The sequence below is a fragment of the Anopheles stephensi genome, chromosome 3, assembly GCF_013141755.1.
Source record: "Anopheles stephensi strain Indian chromosome 3, UCI_ANSTEP_V1.0, whole genome shotgun sequence".
Lineage (NCBI taxonomy): Eukaryota > Metazoa > Arthropoda > Insecta > Diptera > Culicidae > Anopheles > Anopheles stephensi.
The window spans coordinates 68,714,184-68,738,501 of NC_050203.1; the positions used below are offsets into that span (position 1 = coordinate 68,714,184).

Consider the following 24,318-nt stretch of genomic DNA (forward strand, 5'->3'; position numbering starts at 1 on the left):
ACAACTGTGGCTCTATATGCACAAAATCACGAATATTTTAAAAAATAATTATTTCACAACTTAGGAACCGTATTTAGCTGACCCACATTAAGCTGAATATGTACAGAAACGTATTGCTGGGGTTTGATCCATGATCCATAATGGAACTTGCGTTTTTGAAATCACGTAGGAGAATTTTTCAAATGGAGAGCTGAATGGCTTAAATCTGCCTAAAGACCCTCCCCCCTCTTCCCTCTCTCCCCCTTCCCCACTTATCGCTACTGAGTTACCCAAAGGGGTATATTTTTCAGACATTTTATAATTATTATTATATATTATTTTTATATACAATTTTTCACATTTTTATCTAAATTTAAGTTATCTCAGTTGCGGAATGGGAAGTGCTCGTGAGTAGTAGGGTCTTTATTCGGTCTTTAGCCAGCTGAATATTGCAAACCCAGCTGAGGAGCTTTCCAATCATTTAATGTAATCTTGCATTCGGTGAAGGCAGATGGTTGTAATCAGATATGAATATTCCTGTCGAGTGTTTAATCCAATCATGCTAAACTGGGAAGTATGGAAATGTTAATTGATTTAAGTCAATAATTAGTTGGAAATGTTGTTTCAATTACTAATTCCTTAGTCTACACCTCATGGCAAAATTATATAGCCGCATTGAAAATATCTTCTTACTATGTGCAAATTTCCATTACATGATTGCAAATTTCTTCAACAGGCTTGTATTTGTACTAACAAGCCTTATCCTTATAGATAATAGATAAATTAAATAAATAAATAAATTTTATATTTTTTTCTAAATAAATAAATAAATTTTCAACTATATATGGTTCGAAACCCTGTAATAAAATCTCCAAAAGACGTTTTTTTTGGAGTGGAGAGCGCATTTCTTCATTTTTCCTGAACCCAAAATTCCTGCATGACGAGTCCCCATTCGATTCCGCTCATGGCGTACCTCCCCCTTGGTCGGCATGGTACGACGCACAAGTTTTGACGTCGCCGTTTTCTTTTTGTTTACGCTGTGCGTGGTTTAAATGTATGACGATGATGTAATTTATGCTGGGCGAGAGCAGAGTAGCACGAACAACGAACATGCAGCTAGCTGGCACGTGAATTGGCAGATGCGATCAGAGGCGAATGGAAATGGGAGCCCCAACCAGTGCGTTCATCAATGTATCGTACGAAACAACAACAAAGGAGCGTACAGCAGATCGAACCGAGATCGTTGCCCATCGTTTGGGACCGAGCCAGCCCCACACACCGCAGATCGCGCAGAGGGCAGAGCGCAGGGCGGACGATCGTTCGCGCGAAGGTCAAGAGAGGTATCCCCAAAAAAAACACACACACACACACGAATACATCAACATCAGAGGTACACATACGCACACAGTGGATGCCTTTTTGGCTTCAGACATGTCCCACCCTAAATCATGTGTGAGATGGACGGAAAGGTTTACGTTTTGTGTCGGTTTTGTTATGGCTTAGCTCAAGTCCGGAGTCAAGTCACAATAATGCATGTTTGTAGCAAAAAAGAGATTCCAATAGAGATTCATAAACCGATCGCATGGCACAGCACATAATTCCTTGTAGTATGAGTTACGGGCGTATGAGAAAATTAGGTCAGGAATTACAGAATGCTGAACTAGAGGAAGTACAGCAGAGTCTCGGTTTTAAGGTTTGTTGCTCAATGGTGTAAGTTTTAAAAAATTGCTTTAACCCTAACTGAAGAAGTTTCAAAAAGATAACTATTATGCTGATGGTTGTAACATCTTCAAGATTTGCATTATTCTCTCATTTCTGGAGAAAGACAGCATATTTATAGAAGATCACGTTGTCGTCCATTTCTAAGCCGAAGAAGATCGTGAAAAAGATCTTTCTGACGGTGGGCGCATCGTCGATCGAGGAACCTCTCAGCTAACCTGCACTGCCTTCATTTGTTGTTGAAATCTCTATCAGAGGATACTATCCTATTATTCTACGCCCACCATGTAATAGCTACTGAACATTAGGACCAGAAAGAGTTGAAGTAAGTTATTTAAGCAACTTAAGAACATTACAACATCGTACAGTTATTACAATTCAAAATTCTTTAATGTGAACAGCTCTACACTATTGTAATCCACAATGGCTCTTAGAACGTATTTTAACTCTATGCTTTTTGTACCCACATTTTAATCGAAAAAATATAAACTGTTGCATGATTTTAAGCTAAACAAACAAAACTTCAAGTTCAAACTTGGTTCCTCCCGAAAACCAAAACAGGAAGTTTGACCGATTCTGTAAATAATCAATGTGACGCAGCGCCACGCTAGAACCGCAATTCGATACGGTTCATTATTGTTGACCGATATCCAAGGCAGAGGGGCGGTGGGTTGTAATAAGGTTTACAACGCTCAAAAACAAACGGATTCCATTCGGTGTACTGTGTGTGAGCTACATGGCTACATAATTGCACACCCAGTTCCGTTTGGCAGTTCCTTGAAGAAACCCCAGCAAGCTACACAATTGCTAATTGATGATCATGAGCGATTTAATTTGATGCTGGCTGGACGTGCGCGTACCAGCGTTTGCTTTGGCTGTTTGCAGTGTAAGGTTACGTTTAATAAAGTTTAAAATCACTGATAATTGCACCAATTAGCATCGACATCCACATCCGTTAGATGAGGGCACATGACGTTAAATTAGTATGCAAAAGATATGATGCAGCAGCGCACATAGCGCTGGTTCATGTTTTGAAGGTTGTGAACTGCGATGCGATATGGGGTGGAATTGTTAACATTTTTCACGATTAAATGATCATTCTGTACTGTTAGCATTTAAAAATAGGCTGAATTTAAATAACCCTAGTGACGGTCTCAGCTATCTATCGTCTAATGTTAAATGTTTTTATGTACTATAATCTAGATTTTACTGTTCTATGGATTGATTTTGATGAGCTATATAACCAAGCAGACGCGATGTGGACGTGGAACTACTCTTGTAGATATGTTTGTAACATCCTTCAACACAGCCGTTGGAAATCATAATGCTCTGTCCGACATCTTGTACGCCTTTTACAACATCCTCTTCCTTCTGGCAGAAAGGTGCTTAGTCAAGATGGACATCGCTTTCGTTATATAAAGTAGAAACCGACTATATCCGAGCAGTAGACAATCACCCAAAATAGATCTCGAACGTCCCCATATATTCGAACTTTCCAATTGAATGCCTCAACATAATAACAGGTATTAGACGGATTCTTAGTTGAAAGGTTCTTTAAGTTGGATAACATTGTTTAAATAAGGGCAAACATGATAACTATTTCGACGAACCTCATTTCAAAGGACCCATTCCAATCAATCTGTTGCCAAATAGTGGATAAGGTCTAGGCTAGACGATCGTTAAGGTTTTGAATGGGAATGAAGACATGTGAACATTAATGTTACTCACGGTGCAACAGCTAAGGTGCTAGGACATTTTTCTAAAATTTGAAAAAAAATGTAATCCTTTTGAATCATCCGTAGCGGATTTTTTGGTTCCTGCCAATAGGTGGAGTTAGATTTTTTTTAATAAAAAATAAATTGTAACAAAAATAATTTATGTGATATTATCACAATTTTCTGAATGAAATTCAACCATCTACAGATACATACCTTTGTGTACTGATTATATTTTTTTCATCCTCTCTGTTACACTTCAATTCATCCGTGGTGGCTTTACACTGCACTGTCACTGATCCTCAAATCTCGCACGCCTTCTGCTAACACCGTCTGCGACACCTTTGCTCACAGCCCGCTTACAGGTTCGCGGTTCGGGCTTCACTCGTACACATTAATACTTTCTTCTTTGCCGTATGTGCGTGTATTTTGGTTTTGCGTTCCGTTCACTTACTAAAGGTACGGGGAATATGTTATGATGGGATACACATTTAAAATAGAGCGAAAACGAAAAAAAAACCTGACAACACTCATAAGCAAAACCCCTTTCGATCCGGGTGCACGGGACCCGTGTAGCGCAACGCGGTGGTAGGATTAGCTTAAAAACGACTCACCACAAGATAAATGCACAAACATTCACAGAAGGAACAAAGATTATCCATTAGTGGGCGGCTCGCCTGATCCCTTACTTGGTTCATCTTACTGGTAAGGTTGTTGTGTCCTTGATTTCTTCGATGGCTTTTGAATCACATTGGTTGTTACAGTTACCTACACACTCTGAAAGCACGTATCATTATAAGATGTTTGATAAAGGAATGTGAATACAAGCATAAGAACGCATTAGATGTAAATAAAAACTATAAGGAACAAATATTTTAACACCAAAATAAAACGGATTAAAATAGGAATGGAAAGAAAGTAAGCTTTTGGTGGAAAGGTGCTCCACAAAGAAAATGGTCGCTATACACATACACCACTAAAATCACTACAAGCGCATTAGGAACGTATTGGTAAAGAAATTTCTTCCGACTAGCTGTTTTCATTTGGAGCGGCTCCGATCACGGCGACAGGACCGACACCAAATCCCATCCAGGACTCTCCCACCGTACTACGCTGGACTGAACTGCCCGACTGCGGTTAACTAAAGCAGGGTAAAGGAAGTGACAAATATGGCAGTCCAAGAGACTTCCGGAATAGTTATCAACTCTCCTTTCTTCACACTACTGGTGGTGGTTCTTTTTGTTAAGGCTCGCCCATTTTAAGCCTTTATGCGACGTCCTAGCCGCGTAACACCGTACTTTGGATGGCCGCCAGCACCGTTACGTAGCTCACCGTTCGGCAGGCCCCCGTTACCGGATCGTCCCGGCAGAAGCCCGTTTTGTCGCGAGCGGCTCTCGAACAGCACGTCCGAATCGGTTTCGCTGTCGGAAATGGTTGTCCCGGCGCGATTGACTGCAAGTAGAGATGAAAGGGGTTTGTAGCAACGCAGTGATATGGTGAAATGCAGTCTAGCAAAGGTATGTGGGCACATTGTTACGAAATAATTAGAGTATATATGAGTAAGCCACATATATTCCGCCCAGATAGACAAGATATCTTCGCTAAGGTCAGGAACCAACCATATCGCGGAAGAGCTGTGTAACTATAAATAATTTTGTTTTAGAATTAGGGCTCAACCCCTGATGGGGTCGAGACGACAAAAATTCATTTCAGACTCATTAGAGTATCCCTCTCCACGGAAATCTTTAGTAAAAGGCGAAAGATTTATTCGACAACTGAAGAGAGATCAGAGTAAACCCACAACGCACTTTCCAAACCACCACACCAAAACACACCGTGCTACTCTAGCGATGTTTAACTACCGCTCACGCATTCACATTCCATACGCACTCTTCTTTACATCGCTTTCAGCATACGTATGAAAACCGCATTACATCAAGGGCAAGTTCATTAACGCAACTGAGAATGCTCTAGGCAAACCCAGAAATATCGCTTTCGAGGCATTAATTTCAGCCTTCTTGCGTCTTTTATATCACAAAATACCGAAAACGCCGGCTGAATTGCTTTTTCCCTTTGTGTGTTTTTGTTTCTTTTTTTCATTTCACGCGATTCTGACAATTCCACCCTTGTAGATGACAGACCACGTGCGAATCGGAAACATTTGTAAGGCTCCACAGACGCGTATTCACCGTCCAGCACCGTACAGTGTTGTGTGTACATTTATGCCAAGGCCTAATCCAATTTAATGTAATATTTTTAACATTACGAGAACAATAACTGTTTTGAGTTATTTTTAGAGTAAATCAATATTAATCGAACTATGTCAGCGTGTGCTAAAAATATGGCTTTTTAAAATCAATCACGCGAATGCTAGGTTTCAAGTACTCATCATGTGCATGTTTTACTCCGCCGAAATCATATTTGCGTTTAAGTTCTGCACAGAAAAAAAAACTGTGTGGTAAAGATGAGCCAAAAAGAGCGTTCTTGCCAATGTTTCGATTAGTTTCGTTCGTTCTGGGGAGCTGAGCGTAAATAGGGTAACTGTACCAGTTTTCGGCACGTTAGTGCAGCTGATCAGAAAAAAAACCAATGCAATTATTAAACTTAATAATTTTGATTGATGGTGGTATTATTTTGGTTGCAAGCCTATCAAAGAATGTTTCAGCACTCATAATTTATTGATGAAACCCAGTTTTGAAGAAATATTAGTAAAAATGCAAACATTGGTTTTTCTCCTATTTTGGTCAGAATGCTCCTATTTTGGGCAGGCTGTGTTCCTATTTTCGGCATCACGAATAGACGATTTGAAACACTTGAAAAGGAGTAATTAGTTAAAGAAAAATATTTTACACAATTTTCTACTCTTACTTTGCTTAAATTCTTGATAGAAAGTAGTTAAATAATTAATTTTACGCTGCCTATTTTGGATTGGTCTCTCGAAAATCGTTCTGAAATTGCACTGGATTGAGCAGTCAAAAATCAACATTTACCCTGTACCTATTTTCGGCAGTCTTTAAAGTGAAAAAATTATCATTTATTAGATTTTTAAATTCTCAATGAGCTTTGAATAAATTTTAAACTAATTCAGAAAATCTGAACTAATTGTTCAGAAAAATCGAAACCTCATTTTTTCATGCTCTAGTTTGCTAAATCACAGAACTGCCGAACTATCGGCACAAAGCCAATCTGACGAAATGTTTTGAGCTCAGCACAAATATTTCGATACTTCGGTAAATATCAATCTGAATGCGTCAGAACTTCGTATTTAAAGAATAAACAATGATGTATTCCTTTAAAAGTAGTTGAAAGATCATTTCTTTTCTAATTTTCCCCAAAATTTTGCTTTTTTTGCCGATCTGCCGAAAATAGGTAAACTGCCGAAAACTGGAGCAGTTACCCTATTACATATTACAACAAGAAGCTTGCTTTAGATGAAATCTGACGTTCTCGCCATTATCATTGTTCTGAGGTCGGTATGCGTCAATTGAAGTGTTCAGTTCAAGCCAGTAAAGACATTCAGATGTATTTACCTTAGATTTTGAAATCATAAGGAACTAAATAGAGACGTAAACATGGGTTAACATATCAAGAATATATAGATATCTACTTGATATGTGTATGTTTCATACCTTTTATCAAGGTCTGTAGTATTATAGAGGTCGATACATAACAAATGTCATGTCTAGTAATTTGGACTCCATTTTTAATCACAAACTGCAGGAGCGAAAGTGTTTCAAACTTAGGATACGCTGACGTTCTCCAGGCGTAAAATAATCAATTTAAACTGTGTTAAAAGTGTTTAAAAGACTACAAGGATCATCGGCATATTCAACACACAAGTAGCGAAAGATGCCCAGTAGCAACAACAGGATTACTAACTTTGCAAGCAAGTTCACTGTTCCCTCTTCATTCAGACAGAATTAGATAGAATGCTCTGACCACTAGATATATTATCAGAAAGTAACAATCTTATCCAACAATTGTTATACTCACATCAGGGCTCAACCCCTAATGGGGTCGAGACGACAAAAATTCATTTCAGACTCATTAGAGTATCCCTCTCCACGGAAATCTTTAGTAAAAGGCGAAAGATTTATTCGACAACTGAAGAGAGATCAGAGTAACCTGCCATCACGCTTTCCAAACGACCGGGCCCAAACACGCTATGCTACGCTAGCGATGCTTGGCCACATGACACAACCGCACCTCGCTCCCATTTGTCAATGACGGCTGCAGAGCTGCAGAAACAGTGTAATGAAGCAGCGGAACTACATTTACCTGTAAAATTAACGTGTCTTGTGATGCTTTCTCCAAGCCAGTAGACAATTCACAAACAATCCTCCGAAACGAATATTTCCCCTTTGTACAAAATTCTCGACTTTCCCGAACACCGGCAAGCAAAAATATGTTTTGTTGTTCTCGGTCTCGCAATGATAGCCATCTGTTCGCTGAACCGAAGCACAACAAATTTTCACCACATTTATAGGGTTCCGTCGGGTTTGAAGGGGTTTCACCGATGCAGGGGTTTTCAACCTCACTTTTAAATCGTCTTAAAATTGAACATCATTACGAATACGGCAGGACCGGGGTTCAAATCCCATCCGGACCGATCCCCCATAGGTGATCACTGACAATCCAACGTACGTGGTATCATTAAGTCTAGTAAGCCAGAAATAGCAGGGATGACCTTACAGATTGTTAGCCCAAAGCAGAAGAAAAAATATTACGAATACTCACATGAAGGCAGTTCCTCGTCGTGCGTTTGCAGCAGTGAATACTTTTGCGGCTTTGGTCTCGTGCGTGGTTTGGCTGTCCTTCGGCAAAGGCAGGTAATACCCCAGCAGATACCGGACAGTACAAAAAACACTATCAGCACACCAACAATCACGTACAGTATGGACCAATCTAGTGAGAAAAAAAAACAAACCCTCATTTTAAAACATTTTGAACTAAGACCCATTTTTCCCCTTTTTCGTACCGTCGCTACTTACCACAATTTGCTTCCGCAATACCCCAAAAGTAAAAAATGTCCGGCATCCAGAAGCTTTGGCAGATGCATTCGCGCGTTTCCGCATTGCAAACACCGTGCCCGGAACAATCGTTCTGACAGACGGTCGTCCGTATGCCGACCACCGACGTGCCTAGGATGGTATAGTCACGCCAAAACTTTTCCTTCAGTATACGCTCCACTTCGAGCGCTGGCATAACCTCCTGTTTGTCTTTATCCTGGCGAGAAGAAATAAAGAAAAAAAAATAATTCACGACATTCTTGCGGCGTTCTCCTCTTCACAGAAATTACCTCAAGACCGTATTTTTTCTCCACGTAAAACACAATCACCACCTGGCCGGTGCGCGGTTCCACCTTTAGCTCGCGAACGTGTAGCTTCGCCATATTGTCACCGATCAGCAGGGTTAGCTTTTGTTCGATCGAATCTAGCTCGGTTGCCGTCAGTACGGTTGCTTCGGTTGTGATCGTTACCTCGACCAAGCTCATCAGCAACGGATCCGGATGCACTATGATGCTTACGGTGTCGGATGCGGACAAGCCTTGCCCATCGTATACAGTCAATTTAAACACGTACCGGCCGGTGACAATGTTCGTTAGCTGGAAGGTACAACAATGTATTCACTACCTTGCTTGGCGACGGCTACGAGGCACTTACCATTAGAACCGGCTTGCTATCAGTGCCGCCGATGATAGTCCCCATCGCCAAGCTGCTCGGTTCCCGGGTCCAGCTGTACCGCACAATGCCCAGATCATCGCTCGACCGACTACCGTTCAGCACAAGTATGTTGGTGGGCAGTGTTACCGTCTGATCGCCACCGGCATTCGCAATCGGCGCCGTGTTCTTCTCCTGCACCACCGTAATGCGTACCCGATCGGATGCATTGTTATTCGCGTCGTCCGAAACGATCAGCTCGAACACGTAGTCACCTATCGTCATTGCGGTTGCATTCGCTATCTAAAATGAGAAGCAAAAGACGATTGCATCACATCACATTCCCGAGCAAATGAACTCAAACTTACCGAAGCATTCGCATTCTCGATCAGCGCCGTATTCGGGCCCGATATCTGTTGCCAGTAGTACGAGCTAATTTTAATATCATCGCTCGATTCGCTTCCATTAAGCGCCACCCAGGTTTGCGGTAGATAGATCGTGGTACCGTTTGCGCCCGCCTTCGCCACCGGTGGACGGTTGGTCGGTGGTTTCACAAACACGTGCACCATCGAGGTGGAGCTTTGGTTCTTCACGTCCGTCACCTTCAGCTCGAACGCGTACACACCCTCCTCCAGGTTCGATAGCTGCAGAAAAGGGGTGCGCGTGTTCTGCATATCGACCGCCTTGGACTGGTTGGTGCTGATCTTGGTCCACTCCCATGCCACAATCCCATTATCATCCTTCGACAGTGAACCGTTCAGCGTGACGTTATTGTTCGGTAGATATAGAATTACATTTTTCCCCGCATTCGCTTCCGGCGGGTAATCGATCTCCTTCAGCACCTGTATAATGGCCGTCGTGCTGTTGCTCAATCCCTGCTCATCGACCACAGTCAGGTTGAACGTATAGTTGCCCGCGATCGTAAGATCCTTCAGCTGCAGTGTGCTCACCTCGGGCAGCTCGGGCTGATAACCGAGCGGTCCTTGGGCCAGCACCCACTGCCAGCGGACAATTTTCGCATCATCACTCGACGCACTGCCGTCGAGGATCGCTTCGTGGTTCGGCAAACGTACCGGTTGGTTCGCTGGCGTTATAACCGCACGCGGTGGTTTGTTAATTTTCTGCTCCGGCAGTACGGTAATGTTCATGAACGCTTCCCCGTACGAACCATTCTGGCCGCTGACCGTTACCTTGAACTGGTACAGGCCCTCCGCCAATCCGGACAGCTTCGCGATCGATTTCGTCTGATCCGCGATCGTGCTGTTACTGTCCCCTTTCGGCTGCGATACGAGCGTCCACAGGTAGTTGTACTTGTCGCCGCTCGTTTTCTCGTCCGGTATGACGTACGCGGACAGTGTGGCCTCGTTGGTCGGGAGCCGCACATCCTTCGAAGCGACCGAAACGGTTAGCTCTTTCGTAGTGCTTGGGTGTGGTGGATCAACGTCGGTGTCACCGATTCCCATCGTTAGCTTCTGTGCGGACAACATCTGCGGGACGAGCTGCTGCTGCTGCTGCTGCTGTTGTTCCGCTATTTGTTCCTTCGTGAGGCAAACATCCTTTTCGCTTCGTTCTAAACCTTCCGGACAGGTGCAGATGCCTTGTCGGACGTTCGGTACCACGCGCACACACACCTCGTTCCGGCCGCACGAATCTTCCCGCGTCACATCGCACGGACGCATCGAGCCGCGCAGCGCTTTCGTCTCGGCATAGTACTTGCTCTCTTCCGCTTCCTCGTCGTACTGGTCGCGCATGTAGTTGTTGGCGTACTTCTCAAAGCCTGGCACCCCGGGTGCACCGTAATCGAGCGATTTGTACGGTCCCCGGTATATATCCTCCACCGACGGGAGACCGTACTTATCTTCGCCCCTCGCTCGCGGCACTCCATTCGCAAGGTTATACATTTCCGTCAGCTTGCCCAGCAAGCTTTCTTCCCCATCGTCTTCCGCTATCCGTACCGGTGGTACCACCGGTGCACCACCGAGCCGCTTTTCCTGTGCTTTCTTTAGCACCTCCCACCAGCTCGCTTCCACTAGCCCATCGTCGATCGGGTTTACCAGCACCATGCGCAGCGTGGAGGTGGTTTCTTTTTTCGCCGGAAGGCACAAATCGTTACTGATGCATTTCACATGGTAGCAGGTATGGTTAAAGATGAACGCGGTATGACAATTCGTTCCCTTCACACAGCAGTCCCGCACGCACTCTTCCAGCGTGCTAGCTTTCGCATTTTCCGTAAAGTTTCCGGCATTTTTATTACCTAAAAACAAAACAAAAGGACAGGGGTCAAAAGTACGGATACGGTGGGAAGGGACATTGCAGGCGCCACACTGCTTACCGATCGGTGCGTAACCTTCGAACACGTAATGCATCATTCGAGGACACTTTTCAATGCCGGCCAGTTCGGACGCTTCCGGCGCCAGACCGCGCCGATCGTCCGTCTTCCGTTCCTCGTCAAGGCCACAGTTAGCCGAAGGAATGTTGACAACCACCACCACCACCAAACACACGAAACAAAGCCATTCGCGTACCATCGTAGCACCCATTGCCGCCACCTGTTTTCTAGTTAAATCTGTTGCTATGCTTTACTATCTGCTGCGCTCCTCCCCTGCACCAGCCCCCGGTTACCACCTTGCACTTTCGAGTGGTACGCTCCACGGTGCATGCACTTGCCCGCTGCGTATCACGGTTGCGTTGACCCGTATTGCGCTGCAATGCAATGCACTTATTTTCAGCTCGTCCGTCGCCAATCGGTTCGGTGCATTGTAATTGCACCCGTTAATGCTACTGACGAGAACGCTTTTTCTTCCGGAAACGCGACCCAGAGGAAGTGTGTGCGTGTGTGTTTTGTATTATTGATAAAAGACGGAACCCTGTGCAAATACGCTAGACGACTGACACAACGTCAAACACGGCGAAGTGATTTGTTTTGTTATCGTTCGATAACGGGAGCACAGGGTGGTTCTGTCACATTTCGTTTGGCATCAAATTTTCTCATTTTTGTGATTTTTGGATTTGAAAAGGCAGTTGATTTTGTTGTTAGATTTTCTTGTTTTTGTTATTTATTGAATATCTTCTCTTCTCTCTTCTTTCTTGGCCTTTCCCTAAGAAGACATGGCTTGGTGTCCAATACGTTTCCAGAAAACACGGTCCATGACTGTACTCCTCCACCCCCGGCTGCATCCGATCTCCCTCAAGTCAATCCAGCCAACGAGCTCGCTGTGCTCCTCTACGGCTCATGCCGAACGGGCCGCTGGCAAGCACCTTCCTAGTAGGGGCATGAATCCGGCATCCACATCACGTGCCCTAATCAGTGTATCCTTCCGGCTTTGCCAACCGCATTGGTGTCCTCCGCCAGCATCGTCCGAACACGTGCCCGTAGAGGACTACCAGCCGTATCAATGGCGCGTCTTCTGGATCGCAGGAGTCTGTGGAGCCCGTAGTAGGCACGATTCCCGCCTTCGGATTTCGCTGCTTACGTTGTTGTCCGAAGTTACGATCATGCCAAGGTAGCAATCTCGATCCTCAGTCCAATCCTATCGGGCTCGCGTTTTAGTCGGATGTACGCACCGCCGCAGATGTCCTCTCAAAGAATTGGAGAGACTGGGTGAAAATCGTGCCCATGATGTCGAAGCCCGCGCTTTATTGATTATCTTTAATGCGATCTCTGTTGCAGATATCACTAGACGTGTACGGTACCGTTAACTATCACCCCAATATCCATCTCTGTCGGATGTATCAATGCTCTCATCTTTTTTTCGAATAATCATCCATCCGCTACCGGAACACCAATCGGTGTCTGGACAATCCAATTTGCTTCATATCAGTGAGATTGCCGTACAGAACACAGAGTTCGGAGACGTATCTGAGTTCTGGGATCGATGACCATGCAATCAATGTTTGCCAGGATGAACAGAAGACAAGAAATCAAAAATGTGGCTTGCGCAGGTTCGTGAAACTACCAACGGGGCCATAGGAGTTTTTCAGTCTATTATCATGCTAACAAACCTGGTAAACTTGGTCAGGATTCCTAGAACATCTTACAAACAAAACAAAAAAACGGTTGAATTTGAATTACGAGGATCCAAAATTGTAAAGCACAACTTTTGCAAGTGCCCAACATGGCCTGTGAGCTACACTGTATGCATCCGAATGTGCTCTAAACCATCAGTCGCCATTACTAATCCACCGGACCCAAAAACTTTCCTTCCACCCCCCAGGATCAGTTGATTCGTTCCGCTCGAAGCCGATGGTCGTCCCGCACCGTTTATCATTCAACTCTCCTGCAATGGCGAAAGAAGTCACGGACGCAAAACCGATGGTTTCGAAAAAACTTACCTACGCCGATGAGGAAACCAAACCAAATGGGAAAGGACAACTGCCGCTCATAACGACCACCGACCGGGACAGCAATGGGGGAAAAGGGGGTAGTAAAAAGTCCTACGAACAGATGATCATCGACACCATCGCCGAGAACGACCCACGCCGGAAGGGACTATCGTTTGTGTCGATCAAAAAAACGATCAAAGGCAAGTACACGATCGAGGGGGAAATAAGTGCGTACGTGAAGAAAGCGTTCGAAAAGCTCACCAGCAAGGATATCGTCGAGCGCGTGACCGGTGGCAGTGGCATGAACGGTAGCATCCGCTTCACCAAAGCCTACACCGAGGGTGTGAAGAAGCAGCAGAAGGTTGATACCATCAAACCGAAACCTAAAGCTCCGAAGGCGAAGGAAAAATCCAAAACCGAGCCAAAGCCGGTAAAGGATAAGAACAATAACGAGAAGAAAAAGGGTAGCAAAGTGACCGGTGGTAAAGGGAAACTGGCGGCCCCGAACGCAAAGCTCAGCACGAAGAAAACCGCCATTACAAAAACGAAAATTGCTCGATCCGGCGGTAAGGTACGGCTGTCGATCGTTACGCCGGGCACCGCGAGCAAGAAGACCAGCACCAAGGCAAAGCTAAACGCTTCCAAGACGAGCGCAGGGACAAAATCGGTGAACAAAAATGGCCGGCCAAAGGAGATGGTTGCTAACGCTCCGAAACCGAAACCTGTGAGGGAGCGCAACGAGCGAAAGTAGCCGATAGTCGAACGATAGAATAGTCTGGCATTTGACAATATTTTAAACTAATCATTGTGTACGTTTGTGTTATTTAATTGTGTTAAACGATGTGCTAGAAAATAAAGCAAACGAAAGTACGATTTCCAAAGGATAAAAAGAAGCATTTTGTTCGTCATGAACGCCCGATATGAGTACGTTTATTACGGAGATGTTCCTATCCATTACAAAGTTACTTCACTGTAAGGTTTTAGATTGATATCGATCATAATGTGAGATGGATTGTTGATAAGGACCTCTGTGTGTGTGTTTGTGTGTGTTTATATACTTTTAGACACCTTACCGAGCTACTTAATCCAAGATGATCAGATCATCGTCCTCATCCATGGGTGTGTGCGAGGAGGACACTTTCGCCTTTTTGTTGGCCGGTTCATCCTCTTCCGGTGCGTGCTTTCGTTTCTCCACGGTTGCCTTGCTCGATGACGCCTTCGAGGTGGATGGACGGCCTTCGACGTTCTCCTCCTCCTCCTCCACTATGCACAGATCATCGTCGCTATCGTGATTCGGGGCAGTATTCTTCCCATTCGCCGACCCGTTAACACCCTTCGATGTCGACGGTTGCGGGGCATCGTCTGCCGGTGCGGACGATGGTCCCGGTGCCGCTGCTGAGCTTTCTGCTTCCGCTTCCTTCGGTTTCAACGATTCCGCATCGGCAACGATCTCGAACGGTGCCTCCTCACGGCCCGGATCCTTGTGCAGCACCGTAATGCTCAGCTCGTAGTTTTGCAGAAAATCGTCCACTTTCAAGATGCACCCGTCCACGATTTTCATCTCCTCCAGTGTCTTCGCGTTGTTGCAGTCGGTTTCTCCCTCCTCGGAAGAAATCACGATCGAATTCGCCCCGTCCAGCATCACATCCGGACTGATCATATTTAGCGCTTTGATCAGAATGTCGTCCCGCAGCTCGCGCACTGTCAGCTTCTTGGTGTCGAGCTTCAGCACGACCTCCGGCTTTGCGGCGCAGACGTAGCATTTCGGGTTCGGTGGAATGATGGTTGTGTCCGGTACGATGAATTGATTCCGTGGGTTAACCCGCAGCCGAACGTACACCGTTTTGCACTTTTCGAACTCCTGCTGCAGCACGCGGAAGGCGCGCATTACAACAATGCCGGCCGTGATGGCGTTGGTAGTCGCGATCGCTGGTATTATGTTGCCGGCCATAGCTGTAACACAAAGCAAATCTCGTTAAAAGCTGGTATAAGAGACGCTCATCAAACTTACACTTGATCTCGAATCGACTCTTTCTTGGAATGTTAAAAATTTGCGCCCGAATATTGGCACACGCGGCCACAAAATCCATCGCTTCCTTATCGTCCTTATCCCACACGAGATGGTCCCCGTCCGGGAGTTTAGCAAGCGCCGCCTCCAACGCTTTAATACTCTCGGCAAACAGCTTTGCCGACTGTGCCATACTGAGCACGGTCTGATCCCGCGCTACACTATCCACGATGGCATCCTCCTCCTTCGCGTCTTCTTGCACGGTGTCCCACTTGGCGGGTTTGGGTGGATTGCGATTCTTCCACAGATTGGACATGGTGAGCAGATATTTGATATCATCGTAGAACAGTTTGTTAAAAATCTTTTCCGCATCGTATTGGCATTCTTTTGCCCAGGTGCGCGTATTCACGCGATCTACGTTCCCCTTCTCATTTGCGTCCTTCTCGAGTGCGGCTTGACCGACCTCGGCACCGGCTTCCGGGTCCGCCGTATCGGGCGAAACGTCTTCATCTTCAGCGCTCTCACCAAACAGCTGACTGCAAACAAACATATGAGTGAAATTATTCTTACTCCATTCTAATTCTCTGCCGGGCAGGATTTCTTACTTGAACAGATGCTTCGCCCAAACGATGCAGTGAATCGGTTCGGACGGGGTGTTGCGAATCGTACAGCCCGGGAAGGTTTTCTGGGCCGGTTGCGGGAAACACTCGTAGCACGTTGTGAGACCACGCTTGATCAGCTCCACCTGCCCGTTGTATCCGGCGGTACCCGATTCGATCAGCGGTACGTCGGCCGTCAAGCACAGCCGATTGACATGGCTACGCGCGGCCCGATTGTCCAGCGCGTTCAGGACGATGGAAAATCGTTGAAAGAAATTTACGCCATAGTTGTTGCTGAAAAGGCACACATTGATATGATTATTGGAAGCCGCTTTTAACGAAACATTCAATTATTGGATACATACGTCGTAATGCTGTCATGGTACGCTTTTATGTTGGCGTTCGGATTGAACGTGAGAGCACTCTCGCGCGCAACGTTTGCCTTCGATTTTCCGACATGCTCCTTGTGGAACAAAAATTGACGATTCAGGTTGCTCACGTCAATCGTGTCCAGATCGATCTGCACGGGAAGGCAGGGAAGAGACGCATCGCGATGTATCATCATTTTCATACGAAATGGAATGTAAGGTTATGTGTTCAGCGACGCTCAACGGAGGTTCCCTTCGCGTCCGCTGTACTTACGATCTCTATGTCCTGGAATCCTGTTAGCACAAGGTTTTTCAATATTTCACACCCTATACCACCGGCACCGACAACCAACACCTTCGATTCCTTGATTTTCTGCTGCAGGCCCGACTCGAAAACGCCATCAATTTGGGCAGCCATATTTTCTCCCGGTGTTCACTCTGTGGGGATGGATTGTGATATAAAGGCGTGTGCAACTAGCAACCCACTTTCAGGACAACTCTATCGTGTAGCGGAATAGGAATTACAACATAAAGAATCGGAAAACTTACAGTAAACTTTTGTTAGCAAACCGGGGAACATAAATTAACACAACACAAAACAGCGTTCTGCTTCTTGATTTTTGTTTTCTTGCTTTTTTTTGCTCCCCATCAACCGCTTGTTGACAGTTTGACAGCCGCAAAATGACAGCTGCTTTTGACAGCCAACAAATTCAAATTGTTTTGCACCCGATACCCAGGGTGCAGTTCGTTTGAAGCTGATTAGGAAGCTCCATCGATTGAAAAAGTTGTATAGAAGTAGTGTAGAAAATTGATAAAAACAAAAATTATCCAATGATGAAGCTTCAGGGCTGTGCTGATGAAGTAGATAAGCTAGCAGCAATCAAACATACAGACAAACCGTTAATAACGACATTTCTTTAATTCCTCTTCTTGTGTATCGTTCCCAACTTCCATGGAGGCGTTCTAAAGACCCAACGTAACCGTTCCACAATCGTTTCAGCTAAAAAGAGCACTATTTTGTCAATGCCAACCAAAAAAACACCCCATTTCAACGATTAAAATCCGTATATGTTCACCCTTTCAACCGTTGTTTACAATTTCACGCGCATGTGCGAGTGTGTGAGAAAAGCAAACACAAAAAAGCGTCGTTCGTTGCTCGGGACAACTATTGCTGATAAGCAAAAAGAGAATGATAAGGAGAGGGTGGGTGATAGTGGCGCAGGGACCGGGAAATGCCGACAACGCAAACGCAGCCTTTTGAAGGGCTAGTGTCGGGGAAGGAAACGCGTAGCAATGAGTCAGGCGACGAGGTAGCCCGTAAACTTATCAGCAGCACCGAATTCCAGCATCATTGACGGCAGAGTGCGAACAGCGAACGGAGAAAGATTATTGATTTCAGCAATGTGATGATGTACGAGAAAAGCATTAGTACAAAAAAAGAGTTGAGTGTTGAATTTTGTTAGTCCGGAAAGTGTACCCCCGTTTAGTGTATTGATGTTCGGTTCAGTGAAGTGAAGTTCATCCCGGAAAAACGTGATTTTCACACGGGTCTAATCGTTACTCGTTCTCGAAAGATTGTCCTGCAGGGCTGTGGGCGCGTGTTTGTGTTGGTGTGTGTGTCTTTTGGAATTTGCGAGGAATAGCGAAAGGAAATAATCATGCTGAAGCAGGAAAATCTGGCCGCCAATTTTTGCGGTTTACTATCCGTGAACGGCAACAAGGGTACTATGCCGGATGATGCAAAAGAACTACGTAGTCTTTTATGCTAACTATTTTCTTCCACCCTTTTATTTTGCAGATGTGGCAATAGAATGGCGTATACTAGGAAAAGAACAGGATAGCTCCCTGCTCGCGAGCTGGGTATCGTTTGATCCCAAAATTGGGCGGGACGAGCAGCGAACCAATGTGGGCATTTACATGCCGAAAAACAAAACGTTCGAGGTGCTGTACACCTTCCCGGGCAGGGAAAACGTAATTCAGGCTTCGGTCAACCTAACCCACACCCTGCTGCTCTACGTTACGAAAGAGATTAAGCAAGACGAATCCGGCCGTAACTGTGACGTTTATCGGGCCTTCTTGGTGGAGGTGCGACCGAAGGTGGAATCGGTACGACCACATCTGCTAGTCGCTGTGGAGCGTAACCGGCAGGTGATGGCCACATTCCTGTGGCGCAAGCTGTCCACCTTCGAGAAGAACTATCAGGACAAATTTCTACTGCTGGTGCACCACGAGCACGTGGTGCTGTATACAGCGTCGTTACGAAAAATCGAACCACCATCGGGGGACGGAAGCTTTGAGCATGAGCTCGCTTCTAGCGGCAGTAGTAGCAGGATCGATTACACTAACCCAAACGCCTGGGAGTTGGACCGGGATGCAATGAAGCATGAAACACTGACGAAAGCGTTCATATGGGCTCAGTGGGACCCGGCCGTTCAAGCGCTGTACTACATTCACCTCAAACCAACCGCCAGAACCATCTTCGAAAAGGAGGACGAAGCGTCCGGCGAACACGGGGACGCGTCCAGCCGTCTCCAGCCAACCCTTTCCGCGTTCCAGTTTCATGACGATCTGCCGACCGAGACGGTGCTAAACATACCGCTTAATTTGCCGAAAATTCCTTCCTCCAGCAGCGAGGACATTTACGAGGATGATACGGTGCCGCTGCGCATACACGACTCCTCGCTCAATCTGGTCATAGTGAGCGATGAGTCGGGGATGCTTTTCGTCTGCCACTACTATCTCTATCAACCGATCAAGCAGCAGGAAGAGGAAGCGCAATCGAACGGCACGGCGCAGAACATTTTCGACGTACATTTCGCGTACTCGGTCACGATCCTGCACCACGGGTGCGTCATACACTGCGTCATGCCGGGCATACCGTGGGAGAAGGCGAAACTGATGAAGCCAACGTTCACGCTGCACGGGGACCATCATGTGCTGGTGTTTCAGGCCGACCTGTTCATGCACCTGCTCGATGTGGGCCTGTCCCATGAACCGTCGTGCCATATCGTGTGCGCACCGTTTACGCGGGCACCCATCACGCAGCTGGTGCCGTGCTTTGCGACGAACAACATTTGCTACGATTCGGCCACGCTGGATCTGATCTCGATCACGATACCGAAATCGCACCTGATCGATGCGTTCCGGAACGATACGTCGATCGATAATCGGCTGGCGATCGTGCACTACTTTCTGGCCCATTCGACTGGGGGTGATATTATTGAAATCTTTTCCGAGGTAGGTATAGCTGATTGTTTCGCGCTTGGCCACGTTTACCTGAATCTGTCCCAGAGATAGCTAGTAGCTTCCCAACTATTTTTGGATTCGATTCGCGATTTCTGCTGATAGTTTTGAATTATTTTAATATATAAAAGGGTGTCTAGTTTCGGAGATTACGGACGAAGCAGGGACTGTGCAGAACATTGATAGTCCTAGTACGCTTGTGAGACATGAACCCCTGCCCAACACTGACTCATCTTCGCCGTTTTCAATAAGAATGCGCTCTGAAGGATTTTTGGCTGCAAGAGCAAAGGCCATTACTGATGTTCTTACTATTGAGGAGTGAATTAGACTCACCCAGGTGGGTTGGTTATGTCACGAGAATGATACCGGATGACCCGGACGGATGGAGTAGTCGAGCTGGCTACAATTTGACTTAGTGGAATGGCGTTTATGCCTTATTGCCACACGTTTTCCAACATATTCCCTTAAAAACAGGGTTCAAACACTATTAATACGTGTCCAAGAATATCTGGTAAACCCTAAAAACCCTGTGGGATGGATTCATACATAGTCAGGAAAACAAAACAACAGGATTAAACACTTAAAGTAAACCTTCCGAAAACTATTTCAGATATTAAGCATCATCATGGAGCGTCCGCTCCATCTGGACACGGTACCCTTGCTCAAAGAGGCTCTCGTGGCCGGTACATACGCTTCGGCGAAGAAAGGGCTCACCCACGATCAGCTCGCCCTGTTCCGCTTGCTTCCCCTAACGACCTGCAGCACAGCGAAACCGATCGAGGCCAGGGTGGGCAAGCTGAACGTCGGTCTGTCGCACGAAACGCTCTACAACACGTCGATGATGTTGCTGTCGCCCCAGCAGCGGCTTTCCCCGTTTCGCAAAGACATCTGGACCCAGCTGTGGGATCGGCTAAGCGAGAACGGGGGCAGCAGCAAGGAGCGACCCCGCTTCCACCAGGACCAGGTGCGCGAGAAGCTAATGTACTCGCTGGCCTGCTACCAGCCGGAAGCGCTCTCCCGCTGCACCACCCCAATGTCACCGGCCAACCCGATCGGTGGATCGTTCGGGGTGGACTTTACGGGGGGTGGCGGTTCGGCCAGCGCCCGGACCCGGCTGCAGAACGATCTACCGTTTACGGAAACGGAAGCATGTACGGCCAACAAGCAGGAGCTGGTGCTGAACGTGAATCTGCGCGAGCTGAGCATGCATTTGGTAAAGCACAGCGTGAAGGAGGTGACCGGCTTCCGGTGGCTAAAGAACGCTTTCCACGACACAAATCCGGCCACCTCGCATGTACACGCCGTCGCAACGCGATACGTTGCCGCCCAGCTCGAACAATCGCGAGCGCTCTGTGTGCTGGTGTGCCGTACGGCCGGGCTGGACCATGCACTCGCGATCGAGGGTACGGAAAGCCGTGGGTTTGCGCTGATCGATCAGCTCGAACGGGCACTGCAGGTACGGCTGTTTGCCATGCTGGAGCGGTACTGTTTGGCGGTGGAAACGTTGGCCTTTCCGTTGCCGCTCGGCTTTTGCTCGTTCTTTTCGTACCTCGGCTACCGGGCCCTGCCGTTCGACAGCTTCATGCAGTACGTCGAGCATCACGTGTTCGAGCTGCAGATCGACGTGGTGAAGGTAATCTTTGCCGACATCGAGGACACGCCCGACGGCATTCGACAGAAGCTGAACCTGCTGATGATACTGCCCCGATCGAGGGCGCGACGGTTGCTGAACGGCTGGAACCATCCGGTGAGTGCGATGCTGCGCGGGCGCGAGCACGCCATGAACATCCTGTCCGGCAACTCGGTGCATCCGCGCGGTTCGGCACACCACAAAAAGCGGGACTATCAACCGAAAGGTAGAGCGAACAGGAAGCGTGCATTTGCACGCCTTTGTATCTTGTTTTGAATGTGTTCTCCTCTAAGTGTGTGTTGTAGATATTTAGCATGTTTTTGTCCTGTTCAGTAGTCCACCATTCCGTAAGTTTGTGTCACTTCAACACCCTTCCCTTTATCTTCATTTTCCCATTCATTTTCCGTTCTTTTCCGCTTCCAGTTTCCGCATGCTTTAGCAACTGCTGTGAGCGAATGATTGCTTTCCTTGCCTGTGGCACGCTTGCTGCCGCTAAAGACCATTTCCCACCATCACCATTGCATGCGAATCGTGTCATTCGGAAACCATCATCCTTACATTCCTCTTCCTCGGAGGTTTGCTGCTCGCCCGCATCATCATCCGAGCTGCTCGATCACGAGGAAAATTCATCCCGTTCGCGCAATCTGCGCACTTACGCGAGCCTAAACGCGCTCCGGCTGGTAACCTCGCCCTCGTCGCTGGTCGACCTCGAGGCGGGCTTAACCGGGAGCGGTAGCGATGGCAAGGATGAACAGCCCAATGTAACGAGCGTGTTCGGCAGTACGTCACCGATTCGGTGGGCACGGGCGCACTGCCAGCGATTTCGCTGCACCTCATCTACGTCCTCGTTTCTCATGCAGCTTTGTCGCGACACGCCGGACAAAGCTGTCCGTCTGGCGAGACGCGGTGATGTAGCGGAACGAAACGCACGGCTGGAATCGTGCCGCGGCCGAGCGGCTGCAGCGTTGGTGTTCGGCGTTGGCTACCTAATTGTGGCCAGCACAGTCGTTGCGGTGGTCGTGTTTGTTATGCTAGATTTCCGCGTGGCAGCGTCCGTTGCGCGGTATGTGCAAATGCTGCGAATGCTTTTTTAAACCGCTCCTTTCGGGGCGTCCCAACATTTCAATTCATCACCGGTGCGCATGCTGCTGTTTTGGTGTTTTAAATTAATTTCATCGGTTTTGTTAAGTTTTGCACGCTTTTTTTTTTCTTCCGTTCGTTTCAATTCGTTAACTGTGTTTCTGCTCGTTTCAATTCGTTTTAGATCTCAGCCAAGGGTTAGGTGCGGCCCGGAAGCTTCAGCAACCGTTGGACAATTTTCTCGACCTGCTTACCGCCAAAGCTAACCTTAACGAACTTGACTTTAATCTGCTAATCGAAACCACGCTTACGTCCGTCGAGAACTTCCACGTGTAATGTGGGAGGAGAATGCTGGAAACATTCCAATTATTCCACCTCTCATCGGGTGGAGGATAAGGACACTCCGACTGGTTCCATTTGGCTGGTTAGCAGCAACTTAAACGTTCAAATAACACGACGGTAATATTGGCGGGGTTCCGTCACGGTTTGATTTCTGTCGCACAACGTTATCCGTAAGTTCTAAAGTGATCAATAGACTGATGTCACTCTCTATAGCCGTGTCTTCACTCGTCTCCAAGCGGTCTTTTGCTTTAAGGGGTCTTATCTGCTACGAAACAGCTACATAAGCCGGAGACAAATCATCATTTGATTTGCTTAATTAACTGACTGCAAGTAAATTAAAGACCAAAAGTCGGTCAAACTAGCAGGCAAATGATTTAGCACAATTAGCACGCCACTGTAAGCCCCGCACAGGATACTCACAATTCTAATCTCAGCCGAAAGTGGCAAAGAATTATGCGTAGCGTCATCATTAAAAGCATTCAGCAGATTGAAGAAAATGTTAACAAATACATGTTTTGTTCAGTCACTTTCAAGCTTGTTTTTTTATTGTTTCGTAGTGTCCTACTACTGGCAGGTTAATTTTGGGATGGAGAAACTAAATCAAAAATAAATCATTAATCAAACCAAAATACATCAATCGACTATCTCTAAGCACTGTCTTTCTCTTAGGTGAAGAAATTTGAAATTGAAAAGAAAATAACCACACGTCTTTGTTTCGAAAGCGTGACGAATGGCTACTAATATTACAATAGAAAGCTAGCAATAGTAGGAAGACTACCCCTCAAGCTACAGTCGATTATCATTTTTTGTTTACGAAAAATATCACCTTACATCGTTTTCGTCTACAGTTTACGTTTTCCATCTTTCAACAGTAAATATGGCCTATTTTTGTAGCGTAGCTTTTAATTTCCACACTTTTCCACAAACTTTTCGAATCCATCCCAAAAAACTATGAAAGCTTTTTGTATCTGTTCCACAGTTTTTTTTGACTTACTTCCCTATCATTATGGTGGCCTAAAACACTTTTCGGGGCTGAGTTGTATGGTACCAGTCTCAAGACAAGCCCGTCGGCGGCTGGCTGAGTCTTATTATCGGACTGGACACATCATTGGGCTTTAGTATGACCGGTAAGCTTACTTACTTACTTATCAGGCGCTACAACCGGCTTGCGGTCTTGGCCTGCTGCAACAATCCTCGATACCGCTCGCACGGTTTAGCGCCGTCGTCTGCCAATCCGTTATCCCGGCCGTTCTGGCGGACGCATCAACGCCATCACTCCATCTCAGTTTGGGCCTAGGCCTATCACGCCTCCTCTGCCCGTCTTTTGGACTTTACGGGCTGGGTCGTCCGGTGTCATTCTCATGACGTGACCAGCCCACCGGAGCCTGGCGAGTCTAATTCGCTGCATGATGGTGAGATCATCGTACAGCTCGTAGAGCTCGTCATTGTAGCGGCTCCTCCATTGTCCTTCCACACATACGGGGCCAAGAATCCTTCTGAGCATCTTCCTCTCGAACGCGACAAAGAGGGCTTCGTCAGTTTTAGACAGAGTCAATGTTTCAGAGGCGTATGTGAGTACTGGGACTATAAATGTTCTGTACAGTTCCAGCTTCGTCCGTCGCGACAGGTATTTAGAGTGGAGAAGTTTCCTC

General features: G+C 46.6%; 3 protein-coding genes and 2 non-coding genes across 8 annotated transcripts; 1 reads left to right on the top strand and 4 right to left on the bottom strand.

The window, feature by feature from the left end:
- Positions 1-3,626: 3,626 nt before the first annotated feature.
- On the bottom strand, positions 3,627-11,983 carry LOC118512444 (dyslexia-associated protein KIAA0319-like protein). Its single transcript, XM_036056908.1, has 7 exons — positions 11,406-11,983; positions 9,442-11,327; positions 9,077-9,376; positions 8,713-9,018; positions 8,405-8,639; positions 8,151-8,318; positions 3,627-4,865 (listed from the first exon to the last, which is right to left on the bottom strand). Exons 1-7 carry the CDS (start codon positions 11,611-11,613, stop codon positions 4,672-4,674), a joined length of 3,297 nt encoding a protein of 1,098 aa, XP_035912801.1. The 5' UTR covers positions 11,614-11,983; the 3' UTR covers positions 3,627-4,671.
- LOC118514932 lies at positions 5,087-5,208 on the bottom strand. Its single transcript, XR_004906907.1, has one exon. It is a non-coding gene; the product is annotated as a U5 spliceosomal RNA (small nuclear RNA).
- Positions 7,416-7,537, bottom strand: LOC118514930. The gene has a single exon (XR_004906905.1). It is a non-coding gene; the product is annotated as a U5 spliceosomal RNA (small nuclear RNA).
- Positions 11,984-13,523: 1,540 nt separating the features above from the next.
- On the bottom strand, positions 13,524-17,075 carry LOC118512445 (SUMO-activating enzyme subunit 2). 2 transcript variants are annotated; one of them, XM_036056909.1, is made up of 6 exons: positions 16,921-17,075; positions 16,646-16,809; positions 16,369-16,523; positions 16,010-16,297; positions 15,408-15,940; positions 13,524-15,349 (listed from the first exon to the last, which is right to left on the bottom strand). In XM_036056909.1, the coding sequence occupies exons 2-6, from the start codon at positions 16,787-16,789 to the stop codon at positions 14,478-14,480; spliced, it is 1,992 nt and encodes a 663-aa protein (XP_035912802.1). In that variant the 5' UTR covers positions 16,790-16,809; positions 16,921-17,075; the 3' UTR covers positions 13,524-14,477. The 2 variants fall into 2 exon arrangements, with proteins under 2 accessions (XP_035912802.1, XP_035912803.1); XM_036056910.1 differs by having other exon boundaries at positions 16,928-17,025.
- A 223-nt stretch (positions 17,076-17,298) lies between these two features.
- On the top strand, positions 17,299-23,317 carry LOC118512443 (protein pigeon). 3 transcript variants are annotated; one of them, XM_036056906.1, is made up of 5 exons: positions 17,299-18,093; positions 18,170-19,608; positions 20,225-21,470; positions 21,668-22,307; positions 22,509-23,317. In XM_036056906.1, the coding sequence occupies exons 1-5, from the start codon at positions 18,030-18,032 to the stop codon at positions 22,588-22,590; spliced, it is 3,471 nt and encodes a 1,156-aa protein (XP_035912799.1). In that variant the 5' UTR covers positions 17,299-18,029; the 3' UTR covers positions 22,591-23,317. The 3 variants fall into 3 exon arrangements, 2 of the variants coding, with proteins under 2 accessions (XP_035912799.1, XP_035912800.1); XR_004906302.1 differs by lacking the exon at positions 22,509-23,317 and having other exon boundaries at positions 17,303-18,093; positions 20,225-21,591; positions 21,668-21,801; XM_036056907.1 differs by lacking the exon at positions 21,668-22,307 and having other exon boundaries at positions 17,308-18,093.
- The last annotated feature ends 1,001 nt before the right edge of the window (positions 23,318-24,318 follow it).

Bases quoted from the DNA above. Each gene is read 5' to 3' on its own strand.
- LOC118512444 (XM_036056908.1), bottom strand. From the start codon at position 11,613: ATGGGTGCTACGATGGTACGCGAATGGCTTTGTTTCGTGTGTTTGGTG. The intron at 8,640-8,712 runs GTAATTTCTGTG...TCTTCTCGCCAG, and splicing joins AGAAAAAATACGGTCTTGAG to GATAAAGACAAACAGGAGGT. The intron at 4,866-8,150 runs GTGAGTATTCGT...CTCTACTTGCAG, and splicing joins CGACGAGGAACTGCCTTCAT to TCAATCGCGCCGGGACAACC.
- LOC118512445 (XM_036056909.1), bottom strand. From the start codon at position 16,789: ATGGCTGCCCAAATTGATGGCGTTTTCGAGTCGGGCCTGCAGCAGAAA. The intron at 16,524-16,645 runs GTAAGTACAGCG...CTTCCCGTGCAG, and splicing joins GATTCCAGGACATAGAGATC to ATCGATCTGGACACGATTGA. The intron at 15,350-15,407 runs GTAAGTTTGATG...TTTGTGTTACAG, and splicing joins GAGTCGATTCGAGATCAAGT to CTATGGCCGGCAACATAATA.
- LOC118512443 (XM_036056906.1), top strand. From the start codon at position 18,030: ATGCTGAAGCAGGAAAATCTGGCCGCCAATTTTTGCGGTTTACTATCC. The intron at 19,609-20,224 runs GTAGGTATAGCT...AAACTATTTCAG, and splicing joins TTATTGAAATCTTTTCCGAG to ATATTAAGCATCATCATGGA. The intron at 22,308-22,508 runs GTATGTGCAAAT...AATTCGTTTTAG, and splicing joins GTGGCAGCGTCCGTTGCGCG to ATCTCAGCCAAGGGTTAGGT.